The 16,254-nt window shown below is 45.3% G+C and overlaps 1 protein-coding gene across 9 annotated transcripts in view; it reads right to left on the reverse strand.

Annotated features, from left to right (window-relative positions):
- Nucleotides 1-16,254, reverse strand: part of LOC133495178 (retinoic acid receptor alpha) — a 236,277-nt gene that overhangs the window by 11,168 nt on the left and 208,855 nt on the right. For all 9 annotated transcript variants that reach the window (XM_061809504.1, XM_061809505.1, XM_061809510.1 and 6 more), the window contains one exon: nt 3,530-3,671. In XM_061809504.1, coding sequence (XP_061665488.1) covers nt 3,530-3,671 — 142 coding nt within the window. The remainder of the gene's footprint in view (nt 1-3,529; nt 3,672-16,254) is intronic.

The following is a 16,254-nucleotide window of genomic DNA, read 5'->3' on the forward strand; positions in this document are numbered from 1 at the left end:
AATGCGTCCGTGCGTGTGTGACAGGCGGAGAGACAAGAGAAACGAGGGAAGAGAGAGAGAGAGAGAGAGAGAGAGAGACTGACTCCCTACTGGGCCCAGATGGCATGCCTCTTCTTCCTCGCCATCCCAGATTCGCTAGCCAAAGTCACCGCTGAGGTGACGGGACAAGCAATCTGCACCAGCTCCACAAAACGTCCACAGTATTAAAACCCATTCGTGGGCAGCGTCCCATTTTTGGGACATCGTGATTTTCACGCGTTATATCCTTCAGTATATCAAAAATATTTAAGCGTTTTAATCTGCAGCCATAATTCGGTATCAGGAGAGGATAACTCAAAGTTAGCACGGAGTTATTTCCCTTCCCTTCCTGACCCAACATGGCCGCCTCAACTATATGTGGAGCGTTTTCCAAGAGATGAAAGGGAGAAAGGTCAGTCCGCAACCAAATTTGTCTTGAAAATGCTAATCCATCAGTATTATTAATACGTAAGTGTTGTTCTAGAATAAGAACGATTTAAAACACATATCTCTGGTTAGTACCACTTCACAGAACCGATAACATACCTGTCCCAGTTTTGGGACGCTTGCATTTTGTTTCATGCGTTAAACGAAAAAGAAGTGTTATTTCCTTGATTGTGGCCTGTTAGAAGACTTTTATTCCCACCCTGCCCATGAATAGGTTAAGTCCCTGCTCAATATTTTAATAATGTACAATATTATAAAGTACTATTGTTATACATTTTTTTCTCAGGGTCAGGGTGGAATGGATTAAGAGCATTTCAATTCATTTCAATGAAGAAAGATGATTTGAAATGCGTAATAGGTTACGAGCGTGGTCATGGGGAAAAAAAAAATGTTTATTTCAAGGGACTACTGTATTTGGAGGGCGAGGGGACTGTGGCAGAAAGTAGGCAGGAAGGTTTGTCCTTTGCCTTTCACGGGACCTCTGTGGATGTCATTCGGGGCCCGCGGCGGCCCGTCACGCCGCCGGGCCATGCGGCCGCAACACCCACCCGCGAGAGGGTACATCTTTTTTTGCCCTTTATTTTACGCGTTAAATGAAAAAGAAGTGTTATTTCCGTGATTGTGGCCTGGCCTGTTAGGAAACTTTTATCTCAATAAGGCAAAAAATTGCACACCCTGCCCATGAATGGGTTTTAAAAAAAAATAAAAGCGAACGAGAAAGAGAGAGAGAGAGAACAAGAGAGAGAGAGGGGGGGGGGCTTTTAGACATCAAAATTCATGAATAATCGGCTAATGAGCCTTTCTGGGGTTGGTTCCCCTCCCACAATAATAAATAAAATGCAAAAAAAGAAAAATTATATTTAAAACATGTTTTCAAATTAAACAAAACATTTGAGAAAACTGTAAAAAAATATATAAACATCTGTGAATGTGCTGGCGCTTGGGTCCACTGTACTCATTTCAGTAAAATGAAGTGATTTTCAAAAAGGAAATTCAGTGGGGTATGTCTTTACCATAATTGATGAAATTAAAAGGAAGTGAACCATATCGTTTTTGTATCCGAGGATCAGATTCTGAAAATAAAAAGTCTAAACGATTTGAGAGCGCTTAACACAAAATGGCCAAATGAGTGGACCAATGTTGAAATCTCGAAAGCAATCTCGTTTCCATTCGAGAATCAATTTGAGGAGTTTGAAGAACGGTAAGCCCTCCCCACCACTAGAGGTCTCTCCGGTTCTACTTTCGACTACGGGAGCCGGGCTGCTGGGCTCCCCCTAACCATGATTAATGGCCCCCACGTTCAAAGGTAAATATCTCAGAGGATGGCTTCTTTTGCTGTAAGCCACAGAGCCGCGGCACGGCAGGAAGACGCGCTAAACGGCACCGAGAAGGGAGGGGGGCACTTTCTGACCGTCGTAAACGGATAACGATTGAAGCGTGCGCACACATATCGGGTCATATATAAAATGTCGCTCTGTTGATGACACCGCTGCCAATTATTTTATCAAGTCTACCTCTGTGTGAGCGAGACTGTGTGTGTGTGTGTGTGTGTGAACGTGTTGTCACACAACCCCCCCGGGAGGGGGGGGGGTGTGCACGCCTGCCACTCTCCGCAGGTGAGAACATAATCATCGCGGCGCTGCCGAGCCTTAGCGTCACACCGACTGTTACTGCCAGACCGCATCACGTTTGCGCTGAAAATTACCGGCGAGACCGGCCGGGAGCGTTATGGGAATGCTGTGTTACGGTGTGTACCGTGCTCGCAAAAAGGTAGATAAAAATGCTCTATAACTCTCGCAGGTGCACTTAATTTGAACTCTAAACTTCCGAATGTCCAATTATTTAAGCGTTTCACATTTCATCCGCGACTTTGAGTGTGTGTGGCTTTAAAAGACGGGGCTCGGCCCGATGCGTGACGTGGGCGTCTACGAATTAAAGTAGAGTTGGCTTTTGCAAGTGCAGGTTAGCTGTTGGCTATCAACTGGCTAATCCGGTACGTGCGCGACCTACTTCCACTTTCAGGAGCGTGGTTCCTCCTCGCGGGGGGTGAATGCCGAAGGTATCCTACCCGTGGGAACTTTTAACATCTACAAAGTTTTTTTTTTTTTTTTTTTTTTGTCACTATAGAGTAAATATATACGATTACAGTGATGCCTCATTTCTCTGTTCAAGAAAACAGTTCGAAAAGTGATTTGTTCAAAAACCAAATCAATGTTTCCCATTGAAATAAATGGAAAAAGAAATAATGCGTTCCAAGCCTAAAAAAAATTGGCTATTTAAAGCATTTTTTAAAAGCTTTTCCTGATAATAAACTACATAGTAGAAATACATGTATAGTTTAAATACTTTATATAATAAAATCATTTAAGAAATACATTTGTTTTTTGCTTAAAATGTATGCTTTAGTAGTTACAGTACGTTAGGCTGGGAGTGCATTGTTGTATCTGTAGCGACTTGGCACCCAGCCTTGTAAACTTTATCAACAAAAGTGCGCTGGTTGCGCCGCATGCGTTATATCATTTCTGTTTTTTTTTTTCTACGGGGGGGAGCGTTCAAATTGACAATAACGAAACCCGTCGTGGGTAGGTCAACTGCTTGCGCCGCGCACGATGTTATTTCCGTGTTTTTTCGAGGGCGTTCGAAGAACAAAACGTGGTGTGGGTGGGTCAGCTGCTTGCGCCGCGCACATTATGTAATTTTCGTTTTTTTTTTGTGGGGGGGGCCTTCGAATTGACAATAACAAAACGCGCTGTGGGTGGGTCAGCTGCCTGCGCCGCATGCGATGTTATTTACGGGGTTTTTCGAAGTGCGTCGTGGGTCAGCTTGTCCAGGTTTTGTCGGGGGGCGTTTGAATACCGATTTTCGTTTGAAAACATAAGCAAAAAAAAAAAAAAAATCTCAAAATTTTCGTGCGAAAACCGATTCTGTTCGAAAACGGGGACGTTCGAGAACCGAGGCTATACCGTACTAGGTTGGGAGTTCTGCTTTGCAGTAGACCCTCCCCCCCACTGCAAACCAGATGCGACAGAAGGGCATTGTGGGTAAGGCGGCTGGGCGTACTCACATTCCTTGGACATTCCGACTTCCAGGCACTTCTGAAGCCGACAGTACTGGCAGCGATTTCGGGTGACTTTGTTGATGATGCAGTTCTTCTCCCGGTGACAGGTGTACACCATGTTCTTCTGGATGCTTCTCCGGAAGAAGCCCTAGCGTGGCGGAAAACAACCAAATGATTAGGGACATCTGAGGCCAATCGCCTCACGTTTCACTATTATTTTCCTTTTTTAATCACGATCTGACCACAAAAAAAAAAAAACAAAACTAAGTTTCATAAGTATTCTGGTAAAATAGGGCAAGCAGAGCGGATATGGCAGCTGCTGTTAAAAGGCACTGCCAAAACGTCTATAAAAGGGTTTAATCCCTGGCGTAGACATTGACAATGAACTGTCACTATGAGGTTGCTCAGCAAAGGCTTTGTCATGCTTACCAATGTGGAAAGTGCTCGAAGTCTGGATCTTCGCATCTAATGGGAGGTAAACATGTGTAACCCGTGATCCCATTAAAGACGTTCCCCTTTCTATATCACGGTTCATCCACCACCCTACTGCTATATCGATGGAAGATGTGTAGCGTGATGAAAAGAAAGAAAAAAAGCAGAGAAGGTTACCAACCCAGCTCGAGAAGTGAGTTTATTTTTATGATCTGTTTTGTATGTATTGCTGCCGCATCCGCGTTAATGCTTTGACAGCTATGCTAATTTCCATTAGCCGATCCATGACGTTTCACATTACAGGTTAGCAACAAGCTAGCAGAGTTTCATTTGGCAAAATTAAATGGTTTCCTTCAACAGTTTGGGGTACAAATGTACAATGCGCAATTAGATTTTTGTGTGTGTGCTTTTTTGGGGGTGTGTGGGTGTTTTTTCTCCATGTGTGGTAAGTAGATGTAAACATCTATGCTAATTTCCATTCGCCCATCCATGACGTTTCACATTACAGGTTAGCAACAAGCTAGCAGAGTTTCATTTGGCAAAATTAAATGGTTTCCTTCAACAGTTTGGTATACAAATGCACAATGTTCAATTTGATTTTGTTGTGTGTTTTTTTGGGGAGGGGGGGGTGTTTTTTCTCCATGTGGGTAAAGTAGAAGAAAACATCTATGCTAATTTCCATTAGCCCATCCATGACGTTTCACATTACATGTTAGCAACAAGCTAGCAGAGTTTCATTTGGCAAAATTAAATGGTTTCCTTCAAACGTTTGGCGTACAAATGTACAATGCGCAATTTGATTTTGTTGTGTGCTTTTTTTTGGAGGGGGGGGTTCCTCTATGTATGTAAAGTAGAGGTAAACATCTATGCTAATTTCCATTAGGCTATAGTGTTTTATATTACATGTTAGCATTAAACTAGGTAAAATCATTTGGAGAGAAGAAGACTAGAGCTGACTCGCATATAGGTAAACATATTTAATCATTTAATTTTTTTAAAAACCATTTTAACACCATAACGATACGTGGCGAGGAAAATGGACATGGAGAGGTTTCACACAAGCGAAACCCACGCTGGTGAAAATCTGGTCCTTTTTCTCATGTAATGATGTCACGCAAAATGATCCAAAGGCTGCAAGGTCACGTCAACATTGTGATGGGGGGGTGGGGGGGTTCGGATTGTTCCATTTCCTGTATTTCCCCTTTAGATGCGGACAGGATATAAACAAGCGCAGTTGCTTCATTAAACATTTCAAACCGTTTTATTTGAGGCAGAGGCCACGCTGCAATGAGCTCATCCGGCCGTCTTCTAAATGAAAAAAAGATGACAGCCGAGACGTTGTCATTTCGTATATCAAAGAAAGCCTTTTAACGCACCCCCGCGCGTTTTAAGCCCCGCATCAGCCGGGCCAGCTCCAATAAAATCAATGTTCACCTCAGTGGCTGCATTATTGCGGTGTCAAAAAGATAAAAAGAGGTTAATGCAGATCAGCTACAAGTGAGTGAGCCCTGAGAACTGATGCAAGCGCGCCGCTGCACACATGCAAAACAGGTCAATGTCGCTATTGATCAGACCCAGTGGGACGCTAGCTTTTTGGGGGGGGGGGGGGGGGCAGCCAGTGCAGTTTCCAGGGAGCCCCCCCACCCACCCTCTACCCAATCGCACCGCGGGATTAGCGTCGCTTGCCTAACAGATGGCCGCCGGGCCTAAACCCGCAAATTGCTTTTAACTGACGGACATCTTTCGAACCCCGGCGGTGCGATTCATGTTTCTCACAACAGGGAGAAGAGGTCAGTGCAGGCAAGGCCCTCTCGGATTCGTTCCATAAAATTGTGATCATTTAGTCACAAAAAAGTCTTTTCATTTTAAGGACGTGTACGCTGGGTGTGATTCGTCCAATCAGATCTTAGCCTCATCGTGTTGTCATGTCAATCTCATCTGCCCGGTAACCAACAACTATATTAAAAACAATGCACGTTTACCACTGTGATACATCACATTTTTATTTAACAAAATTCAATAAACGTCTGGGAATGGAGGACACTCATTTTTTTAAGCTTTGTAGGTGGAATACTTTATCATTCTTGATTGATGTACAGCTTCAGCTGTTCAAAAAAGCTCATGGATCAACACAAAAAAACAAAAATGCATGCGATAAAATATGTGCCAAATAATTTGTTTGTAATAAAATGGGGACCTGACCTGTCGGAACAATAAATAATAGGTAAGGGAAAAAAAACAAAAAACTGTTGAGCATATGTAGCAGGGCTCAACAACCGCTTTGAGGCTGAGGGCTACTTCGTGAGCGCTGATCGTATGAAGGGCTACGTGACTTGTTTGTGGCAAACTTCAGACTCAGTTCATTACATGTACATATTTTTGTTTGAATTTATTGTAGTAAATGACATTACAGGTATTTTAAAATTTTAATTGACCCCTCCGTGGATATTGCGCAATCCGCGTCACTGACCAATCAGAGGCCAGAGATCTGCATAAACCAAAGCCCGTTTTTGCTCCCGCCATTTTCTCTGACAACATTGAATGGTCCAGTTTCGGTTTTGTTAGCGTTTTATCCCGTATTTGGGTTATTTAACAAAAAATATGGTTAAGAGGTGTAGTCACGGACTTTGTAATAGTGACGACAGGTATCCTGAAAGGCTAGTTGGTGGAGTCCGATTCGTACCCTTTCCAAAACCGAAGACCCAGTACGAAAAATGCCTTCGATGGATCAAACTTTGTGGAAGACCGCATCATCAACTAAATCCATCTAATATCTACCGGAACACATATGTTTGCACGAAGGTATGCCCTATATTTGATTTTCAATACATGTCTCGTATAAATGAATTTGAAGTTCTTCGCTAGCATAACACTGCTGCGTGTGAACGATTGACACACTTATTCTTTGTCGAGCGATATTTAGCGATGATCGGACTGCACAAACGTGTCGCTTTCTTGCCGGGTCGCGGCCGAAGCTTAACCAGACTGTGTTTGCACGAAGATATGCCCTATATTTGATTTTCAATACACGTCTCGTATAAATGAATGAGACGTTCTTCGCTAGCGTAACATTGCTACGTGTGAATGACTGAATCAAATCAGAAGCATGGCGTCTCTCTCAGTTAGGAATGTATTGTATTTAGAATCTATAATATATCGTTGATTTGAATGAAATCCGAAGCATGGAGTCTGTCTCAGTTAAGAATGTATTGTATTGTATTGGCCATTTTTACTGTTTGTCTTACGTCAGCGCACGTGGCGTGACGTCACTTCAGGAGGCGTGGTTAAGTGCCCTGTACGGAGGGGTCAATTCACGTAAGCAAGTCAGATTCAGAAATTAACGCACAAATAATAGTAACAATTTGTGGCCTATGGTATTTTTAGAACATACCTCGCGGGCGGCTTATATGGTCCTCGCGGGCTACCATTCGCCCGCGGGCACCGCGTCGGTGACCCCTGATGTATAGGTTCAAATGCTCAATAGTCTGTCCTGCTGGATGTTTTTTGAAGATGTGTTTAAATATGGTGGCACGGTGGACCAGCTGGTAAAGCGTTGGCCTCAAAGTTCTGAGGTCTTCGGTTTTCTCCGGGCACTCCGGTCTCCTCCCGCATCCCGAAAACATGCGACATTAATCGGACACTCTAAATTGCCCATAAATGTGATTGCGAGTGCGGCTGTTCGTCTCCATGTGCCCTGCGATTGGCTGGCAACCAGTTCAGGGTGCACCCCGCCTCCTGCCCGTTGACAGCCGGGATAGGCTCCGGCACTCCCCGCGACCCTCGTGAGGATAAGCGGCAAAGAAAATGTATGGATGGCTGTTGTAAACATACTGTGTTTTAGCATGCCTAGATAAAAGTGCGTTAGGTAATAGGACACATTGCGATGACCTGAATTTTGTCCCTCCCGGAATGCCGTAGGACGAGTCGATCAATCGCTCCAACCCGACCCGGATGAATGACAATATACACAGGTCGTGTCATTAGATAAAAATGGATTTTGAACTATTCCAGATGACATAAATGGCGCATTTGCGAGTTTGTTTTTTTTTTTTTTGGGGGGGGGGGTTGTACAGTATTGATGTTTTTTCATAACTGCAACATGATAGGGGTGGTATTAATATTTGGTTTAGGTTTGATAAATTGACATTGAAGGCCTCGGTACTGAAACGCGTGACCTGACCAATGTTTCTAATAATAATAAAAATAAATTGAAAAAAAACAAGAAGATGCGTGTCCACGCAGCGCTCAACGAGGTAGCGGCACGAAGCCGATTAATGACAGCGTGCTTTCCTTCCAGCTGGCCGAGGAGCCGTCTCAATCCCCTGCGGGTCACCCAACTGACCTCTGGTCCGCTTTCACGGAAGGCCGCAGATCTGCTTTGCGGCCCAAAAGGGTGGAAAACGGATTAAAAAGCAAGTCCGTCCACTAGATGGGGCAACTTGCTCTTGAACGAGCACACAAGAGGAAATGCTGAGGCATGTGTCTGAGTGTGTATCATGTCCCATTTGAGCCAACGGCGCCCCGATCCTGACCTCATTGTCACTCGGGGATTGACCTAGTCCCTCCCAACACCACCAGGCTCAGGTGCCCTCTGACAGCACCGCCCCCGCTTTACTCGCCGCTCGTGAGCCAGTTAATTGCCCCCCCCCCCCCCATCCCCACAACTCCTTTTCTTTTAGGAGTCATTGCTTCCTGCGGCCCATAAGCCTCTTTTTGTAGCGCTGCTTAATCCGCCCGGCGACAAGAGCCCTCAGCGGGCCCGTCAGCCACCCTGCAGCTTCAGAGGAGATGAACGCCGCGAGGAAAGGGATGTCGGGGGGGTTGCAAACGTGACTACGTCTTTCACGCTCTTGACCCCGCCGGCTTTGTGCTTGATGTGTATTTATGGGTCTTCGTGCACTTGCGGGTGCCGTGCGAGAGCAGGAACAGGAGAGCGGGTTAGCGGAAGGGGTTGGGCGAGGTCGCAGCGAAGCGGAGGGATCCTCTCTTACGTGACTTTCGCGTCGTTGCCAGATTAAGAGCGCTTCCCGGCCACCAACTGCGTACGCTCTCACGTGCGTTTTTATCCACCAGCGTCAAACTGAAGCTCTCGCTTCTACAACTAGGCAGCCGCGGCGAAAAGTCACGCAGAGAGCGTGGTGAAAATGGGGGGCGGGTTCGAAGGTCAAGTAGTAAGTAGGCAGGCAAGAAAATGGGGTTGTAGGATAGACGCGCTACATACAACTCATGTATGACGCAAAATTGCAAGAATGACAGAAAATATGGAACTAAATTACAGGATGTTTTTTGCAAATTGACATTGACATGGCTTGTTTAAACCGAAAGTGAACTATTCAGGGCATATAAGAACCACACGTAGCGGCAAATATCTATAATAGTTTAAACCGTAACACAATCATTTCAATCTCATCTAATGTACATGATTACCCTTAAAGGTCCACTGTCATGAAATGCATGATTTTTAGTATGTTATTAATGAAAAAAAGCCAGCTGGACAGGATCAATCCATTTTTTCACCACACACCATGATTTTGATGTATACGGCTTTTTGTAACTCCCGCCACGAAAATCCTCTCGAGGGATTTGTTTTCGAGAAGAAGCAGGAACTCAAACGGTCTCGTCTGTTTATACTAGTTTTACCTGCTGGAAGGTAGCTCGTTCTTCCTTCATGTTAGCCAAAATTCCAGCTTATTGGATTGCTCGATATTGCTCGAACACCCGAGAGGATGGATTCGCATACTTTTCCAAAAAAAAACCCGGTCCGTCGTGAAAATTGGATTGCACGGGTGCAAAGGACGAGAGCTTTGTGGGTTCCACGTGACAGGTAGGCGTGTATACAGCTACTAAAAAAAAAATAATGGCGAGGTGGGGGGACGTAATCTTCTCAGAATGTAACAAAAGATCCGCGTACGTAAGTCAGGGGTGCTAAATGTGTCGATGGACCCGTCGGCGGACGATTTCGGCCGGGTATGCTCATCGCGGCGCCACCCGGGTGACTCATAAACACTGTCTGGGAGTCTGTTGTTAGTGAGAAGTGATCCGCTTATCATCTAAATGTGGCTCGAAATGAAACGATGGGCTAATATTGCCCCGGTCACTTCACTTGATTGTGTCCGCGGACGAGGCATCGCCAAAGCCGTCCGCCGCGGACGGCTTCAGCCGCACTGGCTCATACATACTTTCTGGGAGTATGTTGCAAGTTATAAGTAGTCCGCATATCATCTCAATCTGGCTCGAAACGATAGGCTAATATTGCCCCCGGTCACTTCCCTGAATTGTGTCCACGTCGGACGGCTTCGGCAACGCCTTGTCCGCAGCGGACGGCTTCGGCCGGACTGGTTCATACACACTGTCTGAGAGTATGTTGTAAGTTAGAAGTAATCCGCATATCATCTAAATGTGGCTTGAAACTAAACAAAACGATGGGCTTATATTGCCCCTGTCACTTCACTGGATTGCGTCCGCGGCGGACGGCTTCAGCCGGGCTGGCTCATACATACTGTCTGGGAGTCTGTTATTAGCTAGAAGTGATCCGCACATCATCTAAATATGGCTCGAAATGATGGTGTAATATCGCCCCAGTCACTTCACTCGATTGTGAGATGTTCTCTTCTTTGAAAAGAGCTTCCGTGTCCAATAGTAGGTGGGCACAGCGTGTTTTCAATGGCGAATGTCCCGGTGTGACGGAATGGACAGACTTCCGCAACTTTGCGGATGGATGACACCCTCTACGCTCATTTTTGTTTTTTTGTATAGAAATGGAAGTGAATAATGTTATTTGTATTTTTCATAATAATATGTATTTTAGAATGTTTATAAGCATGACACTTGACCTTTAAGAAATGACTTATGGATTATTTCATTTTATTTAACAGAGCAGAAACATTCACGTGTAGCTTTCCAAGACTTTTTGGTCTTTTTGATCTCTTCATTTCCCTTAAACACAAACGACTACATTCTTTACCCTTGATTCACCTTTACGTACCTATTTATATCACGTTTATTTAAGTTTTTATATCTTTGGTGCGCACGACTTTGCAACCACACAACAGTTCAAACTCCATATGACTGACAAAACCGAACCGATAAATCAATTTATTATGCCAATTTGCTCGCGGAAACAGTGGATTTGCCGCGACGTCGACAAACACGAGGAAGCGCGTTTCCCCTGTTGCACGCCGCGATGCCCCCAAAACAAAACCGTAAATATGAGGGTGTAAGCATGCATATTTAATGTTCGAGTCTTAATATCTAAAGGCGAGGAGAAGTGCAATGGCGGCGAGTGTGTTCTGGCAGTGGGAGTTAAACAACAAACGAGCCAGCTGTCTCCAAGTGAGAGAGCTCAGCGCCCCCACCCCCCCCAACCCCACCCCATCAGCATCTATCTCCCGTGTTCGCCGCAGCCCCCAGGAAATGCCTTTGTAGTTTGGCATGCTGCAGCAGAGTCGACGCGGCTAACCCTCAACTTACCCCAGTCTCAAATGAGACAACCGTATACGTTCGCACGTAGTGTTGAATTATTGAGCGCGCGCTGCCAAGTCATCTCCTCTGTAGTCACAGATACAGACGCGGCATCCTGAATTTTTCAAATGAGCACTGCGGATGCGTGCCGTGCAGGCGGACGGCTGGCAAACAGGGGGCGCTAGTACAGCTAAAATTATTTTTTTTAAAAATTAAAAAAATGATTTTTTGTAAGGCAGCAATTCTTCTGGGAGTGCTTTAAATTTGGGATTCCTAACAACTGTGACACATCATGAGGTACCCAGTGGGAAATCAACCAGTTTCACTTGATTAATCCCCCCCCCCCCTCCAATCTTTTTAAAATCTAATTTCAAACTCATTTTACAAAACACCCCTTAAAGCCCAAGTGTCATCCCTATGAACATTCTAAAATAGATATTGTTATGAAAACTACATTCACTTCAATGTCTGTATGAAAAAATAAATATGAGCGGAAAGTGCGTCATCCAGGCGCAAAGGTGCGGAAGTCTCATTCGACAGCCAAGTGGTCGCCATATTGGCTGCATCTTCTGTCCGTGACATCACACTGGGACATTCGCCATTGAAAACACGCTGCGCCACCTACTGTGGGAGTCGAACACGCCCCTTCTGACACCGAAGAAGAGAACATCTTGTGACCGGGGCAATGTAACCCTATCGTTTTGGGCCATATTTAGATGATATGCGGATCACCGCCAAAGCACCTGCCCGCCCGATCCACCTCCACGCGGCGGTGATAAAATTGTCTCCCAAGACGCCTCTCAGCCAAACCACCTCCGCATCGGGACCGACACGGAAGCCTTCGCCGGCTCGCCCGACGCAGAAGCCTTTGCCGGGAGCTTGACACGGAAGCCTTCGCCGACGAGCCCGACGCAGAAGTCGTCCGACGTGCACATCGACACATTTAACACCCCTGTCATACGTACGCGGATCTTTTGTTACGCTACGAGAGACAGATTACATGGTCCCCCGTAAACTGTTATTTATTTTTAGTAGCTGTATACACACCTACCTGTCATTTGGAACCCACAAAGCTCTCGTCCTTTGCCCCCGTGCAATCCATTTTTCACGACGAACCGGGTCTTTTTGAAAAATACAAAGAATGAATCCATCCACCCGAGTGTTCGAACAATATCTAGCAATGCAACGAGCCGGCATTTTGGCTAACAGGAAGGAACAACGAGCTACCTTCCAGCAGGTAGAACTAGTATAAACAGATGTCTGGTACTGACGTCACTTCCTGGTTTTTCTCGAAAATGAATCCCTTGAGTGGATTTCTATGGCGGGAGTGACAAAAAGCCATATGTCAAAATCATGTTGTGCGGTGAGTAAACGGATGGGTCCATTATGGCTCCCTTTTTTTCATTTATAACACACTAGAAAATCATGCATTTCATGACAGCGGCACTTTAAAAATGAATATCTTACGGATAGTTTGATTTTGAAGTGCGTATGAAAACGTGCCGATAACTCTCTAATAACTTCTTCCGCCTCCAAAGCTAAACTTAGCCACTCTCTGGCATACAAAGTTTGTCTCTCAGTCAAGATGTGTAATTACTCAATTCCCTGGCACCAAAATGCCAGCAAAACGTTGGTGTTTTAGCACAAAAACAGCAAATAGGTGAGTTTTCCAGCTAACACTGGAGGATAACTTCCCCAAAATATTTGAGAAACGGGCCGGAGACACTCAATTTCAGTGTGCCGTGACACCTGCTCTTCACTCAAAACACAATTTTTTTCTCGCAAGTCAAAGCAAAGTCGGTCGCGTCGCTCGGATCTCGAGGCAGCAGCCCGCCCATCCCCCCGGATCAATATTGAGAAAAACACTGCTTCAACTATGATTCATGCTGTGTGCTGCTTTGCGCAAATGTCACACCAGCACCGAAAGGGTTCGCGCCAAAGCCCGAGACGCTCGACCTTTACAGATAAACAAAGACTAAATATAAGCAGCCGAAGAGATATGAATAGCGTTAATATCTATTTTACGCAGTGCAAGGCCTGCACTCGTTGAACGCCGCGAGCTGCAGCGAGCTGTTGACAGGCGACAGCAAAGCCTACGCATCGAGTTCTTCTCTTCAACTCCCTTTCAACAATATCTGTGGGGTACATAAACAAAATAATAATAATAATTAAAAAAAAAAACATTGTCTCTTCTCATCCCCATTGTACATCGTCGGCCTCAAAAAAAACTAATTACCGCGCCGGTTCGGAGACCGATTTCAGAGCGAGCGGCACCGGCACTTTGATCACAGGATGGGGAGGTGGTTGGGGGCTAATTACTCAAATCTATAGCCCGGGCCCGGCTCTCTTTTTGTTTATCACATTCGCCGGCGCGAGCGTCACACCGCTGTGAGCGCTCAGTGCTCCAAATATCTCACTTTTGTGTTTCCATTTTCAAAACCGGAAAAGTTTAGCCCTAATTTGAGCCAAAAAGTCGCGCATCGGTAACACGACAGGGGGGGGGGGGAGATGAACAAGAGGCGGCCGAGGTTCAGTGTCAGGGGCTTTTGTGAGAAGGGGCTCTTCGTTGCCCCCCCCCCCCACCTCCCCCGCATATGTTACATTGGCCATCATTCCTGTGGTGCCTACTGGTTCAACTGGACCCCAACTGGTTATCTGCAACCCTTCGAACCACCCCCCGCTTCTCCCCACAATCTGCGCCATCTTTATGCCATCCATCCATTTTCTTCGCCGCTTATCCTCACGAGGGTCGCGGGAGTGCCGCAGCCTATCCCAGCCGTCAACGGGCAGGAGGCGGGGTACACCCTGAACTGGTTGCCAGCCAATCGCAGGGCACACGGAGACAAACAGCCGCACTCACAATCACACCTAGGGGCAATTTGGAGTGTCCAATTAATGTTGCATGTTTTTGGGATGTGGGAGGAAACCAGAGTACCCGGAGAAATCCCACGCAGGCACAGGGAGAACATGCAAACGCCACACAGGCGGGTCCGGGATTGAACCCAGGACCTCAGATATGTGAGGCCAACGCTTTACCAGCTGAACCCACCGCGTCGCCTCTTTATGTCATTTTTTTGGGTGAAAATCTACACTCCACCGAAGCTCCAAACTTCATTTTATCGTCTTTTTATTTTTATTTGGTAGGTTTATAGACTGGGTTACAGGTTGTTCCCGAAACCGACGCGCCTTCTGCTAGTAACATTACATCTGAATCCGCAGATCTGCTTTGCTCGTGTCTATCTTTTTTTTTTTTTTTTTTTTTTTTTTTAAAGAACTTCAATAACTCGGGACAACACAGAGTACAGCAATGTAGTGACCACATTAAATGAGAAACAGAACCCAAAATATAGTCGTCTGCCAGAGCCCAAAAGCTAATTTTGTTTCTTCCTCGGCCCGGGCCAAATCATGTTTTCCCATATGTTTGGCAAAATTGTGTCTGCCCTCAAATGTCTTGTTTTAGAAGTGTGGCAGTTAAGCCACTGGTAGTACCCGAGAAAACACCAAACGGGCCCCGACCGTAGACTTTTTCTCCATTTGACCTCAAACAAGTTGAGAGGTTGCATTAAATTTCACATTAATTCATTGTATTTAGTAGATGGGATGCTCTTAGAAATACATTTTGGCTGAATATTGCTGAAAACATCAGAGGGTCTATTAATGGGTTAGTTACACCATAATTACAGCGTAGATGGAACTTTTAGGCACAAGAAAAATGTTCAATAAGACCATGAAAATAGAACATTCATGATCAAGATGATTCACTTCTTTTGGGGTACATCATGGTAAATGAATAAGCTCTCGCATGGGTGTCAAACCCAAGGCCCGGGGTCCAGATCTGGACCGCCACATGATTTTTATGTGGCCCGCAAAGCCAAATCTAGTGTCAATTGCAATGATTCTTGTAAAAATCTGGACCAAAATTTCAAATCCTTATCCTCACGAGTGTCGCGGGGAGTCCCGGAGCCTATCCCAGCTATCAACAGGCAGGAGGCGGGGTACACCCTGAACTGGCTGCTAGCCAATCGCAGGGCACATGGAGACAAACAACAGCACTCATAATCACACCTAGGGGCAATTTAGGGTGTCCAATTAATGGTGCATGTTTTTGGAATGTGGGAGGAAACCGGAGTGCCCGGAGGAAACCCACGTAGGCACGGGGAAAACATGCAAACTTCACACAGGCAGGGCCCGGGATCAAACCCGGGACCTCAGAACTAATCAGCTAATCCACCGTGCCGCCTTCAAATTGTCATACACCATAAATGATAAAGTTGAGATATTACAAGCATTTTTGTGCTACCAAACGTGAATAGTTGAAAAAGACATTGCCCTTGATTTTGGATTCCAATACTAGTTCATAAATTGATGATGTAAATATGATGAGATGATTAAATATTTTTGTTCCGCAGACATAACGGCCCGCGAGAAAAATGAGTTTGACACACCTGATCTATTGAGTAATAACGTGAATCAAAATTTGTAGACAACAAAGTGTTGGACTAGATAAATTTTTTACTTCTTCCTGTGCTTCCACTCTTTTAAATATAATTTTATGAATGACCTGTTGTATTGATATCAATGAAATTTTATTCAATTCAACACTTTCCGAATTGGAAAAAAAGCAACTGATCGTCAACAATAATGACCTGAGACTTTTGGACGGCACCGCAGGTTCAGCAAATTATCGAGTGATAACGCAACGAGGCCTCCCGAGTGCACCGACGAGCGCGCGTTGGCAAACGGCGATACGAGCAGCAAGACTGCGTGCCGCGCAAATGTACGCACGTGCCGCGTATGATGATAAGAGTTATTTTTTTTAAGTCTATATTTGCAGCGTT

This window comes from Syngnathoides biaculeatus, chromosome 22 (genome assembly GCF_019802595.1).
Source record: "Syngnathoides biaculeatus isolate LvHL_M chromosome 22, ASM1980259v1, whole genome shotgun sequence".
In the NCBI taxonomy this organism is placed as follows: domain Eukaryota; kingdom Metazoa; phylum Chordata; class Actinopteri; order Syngnathiformes; family Syngnathidae; genus Syngnathoides; species Syngnathoides biaculeatus.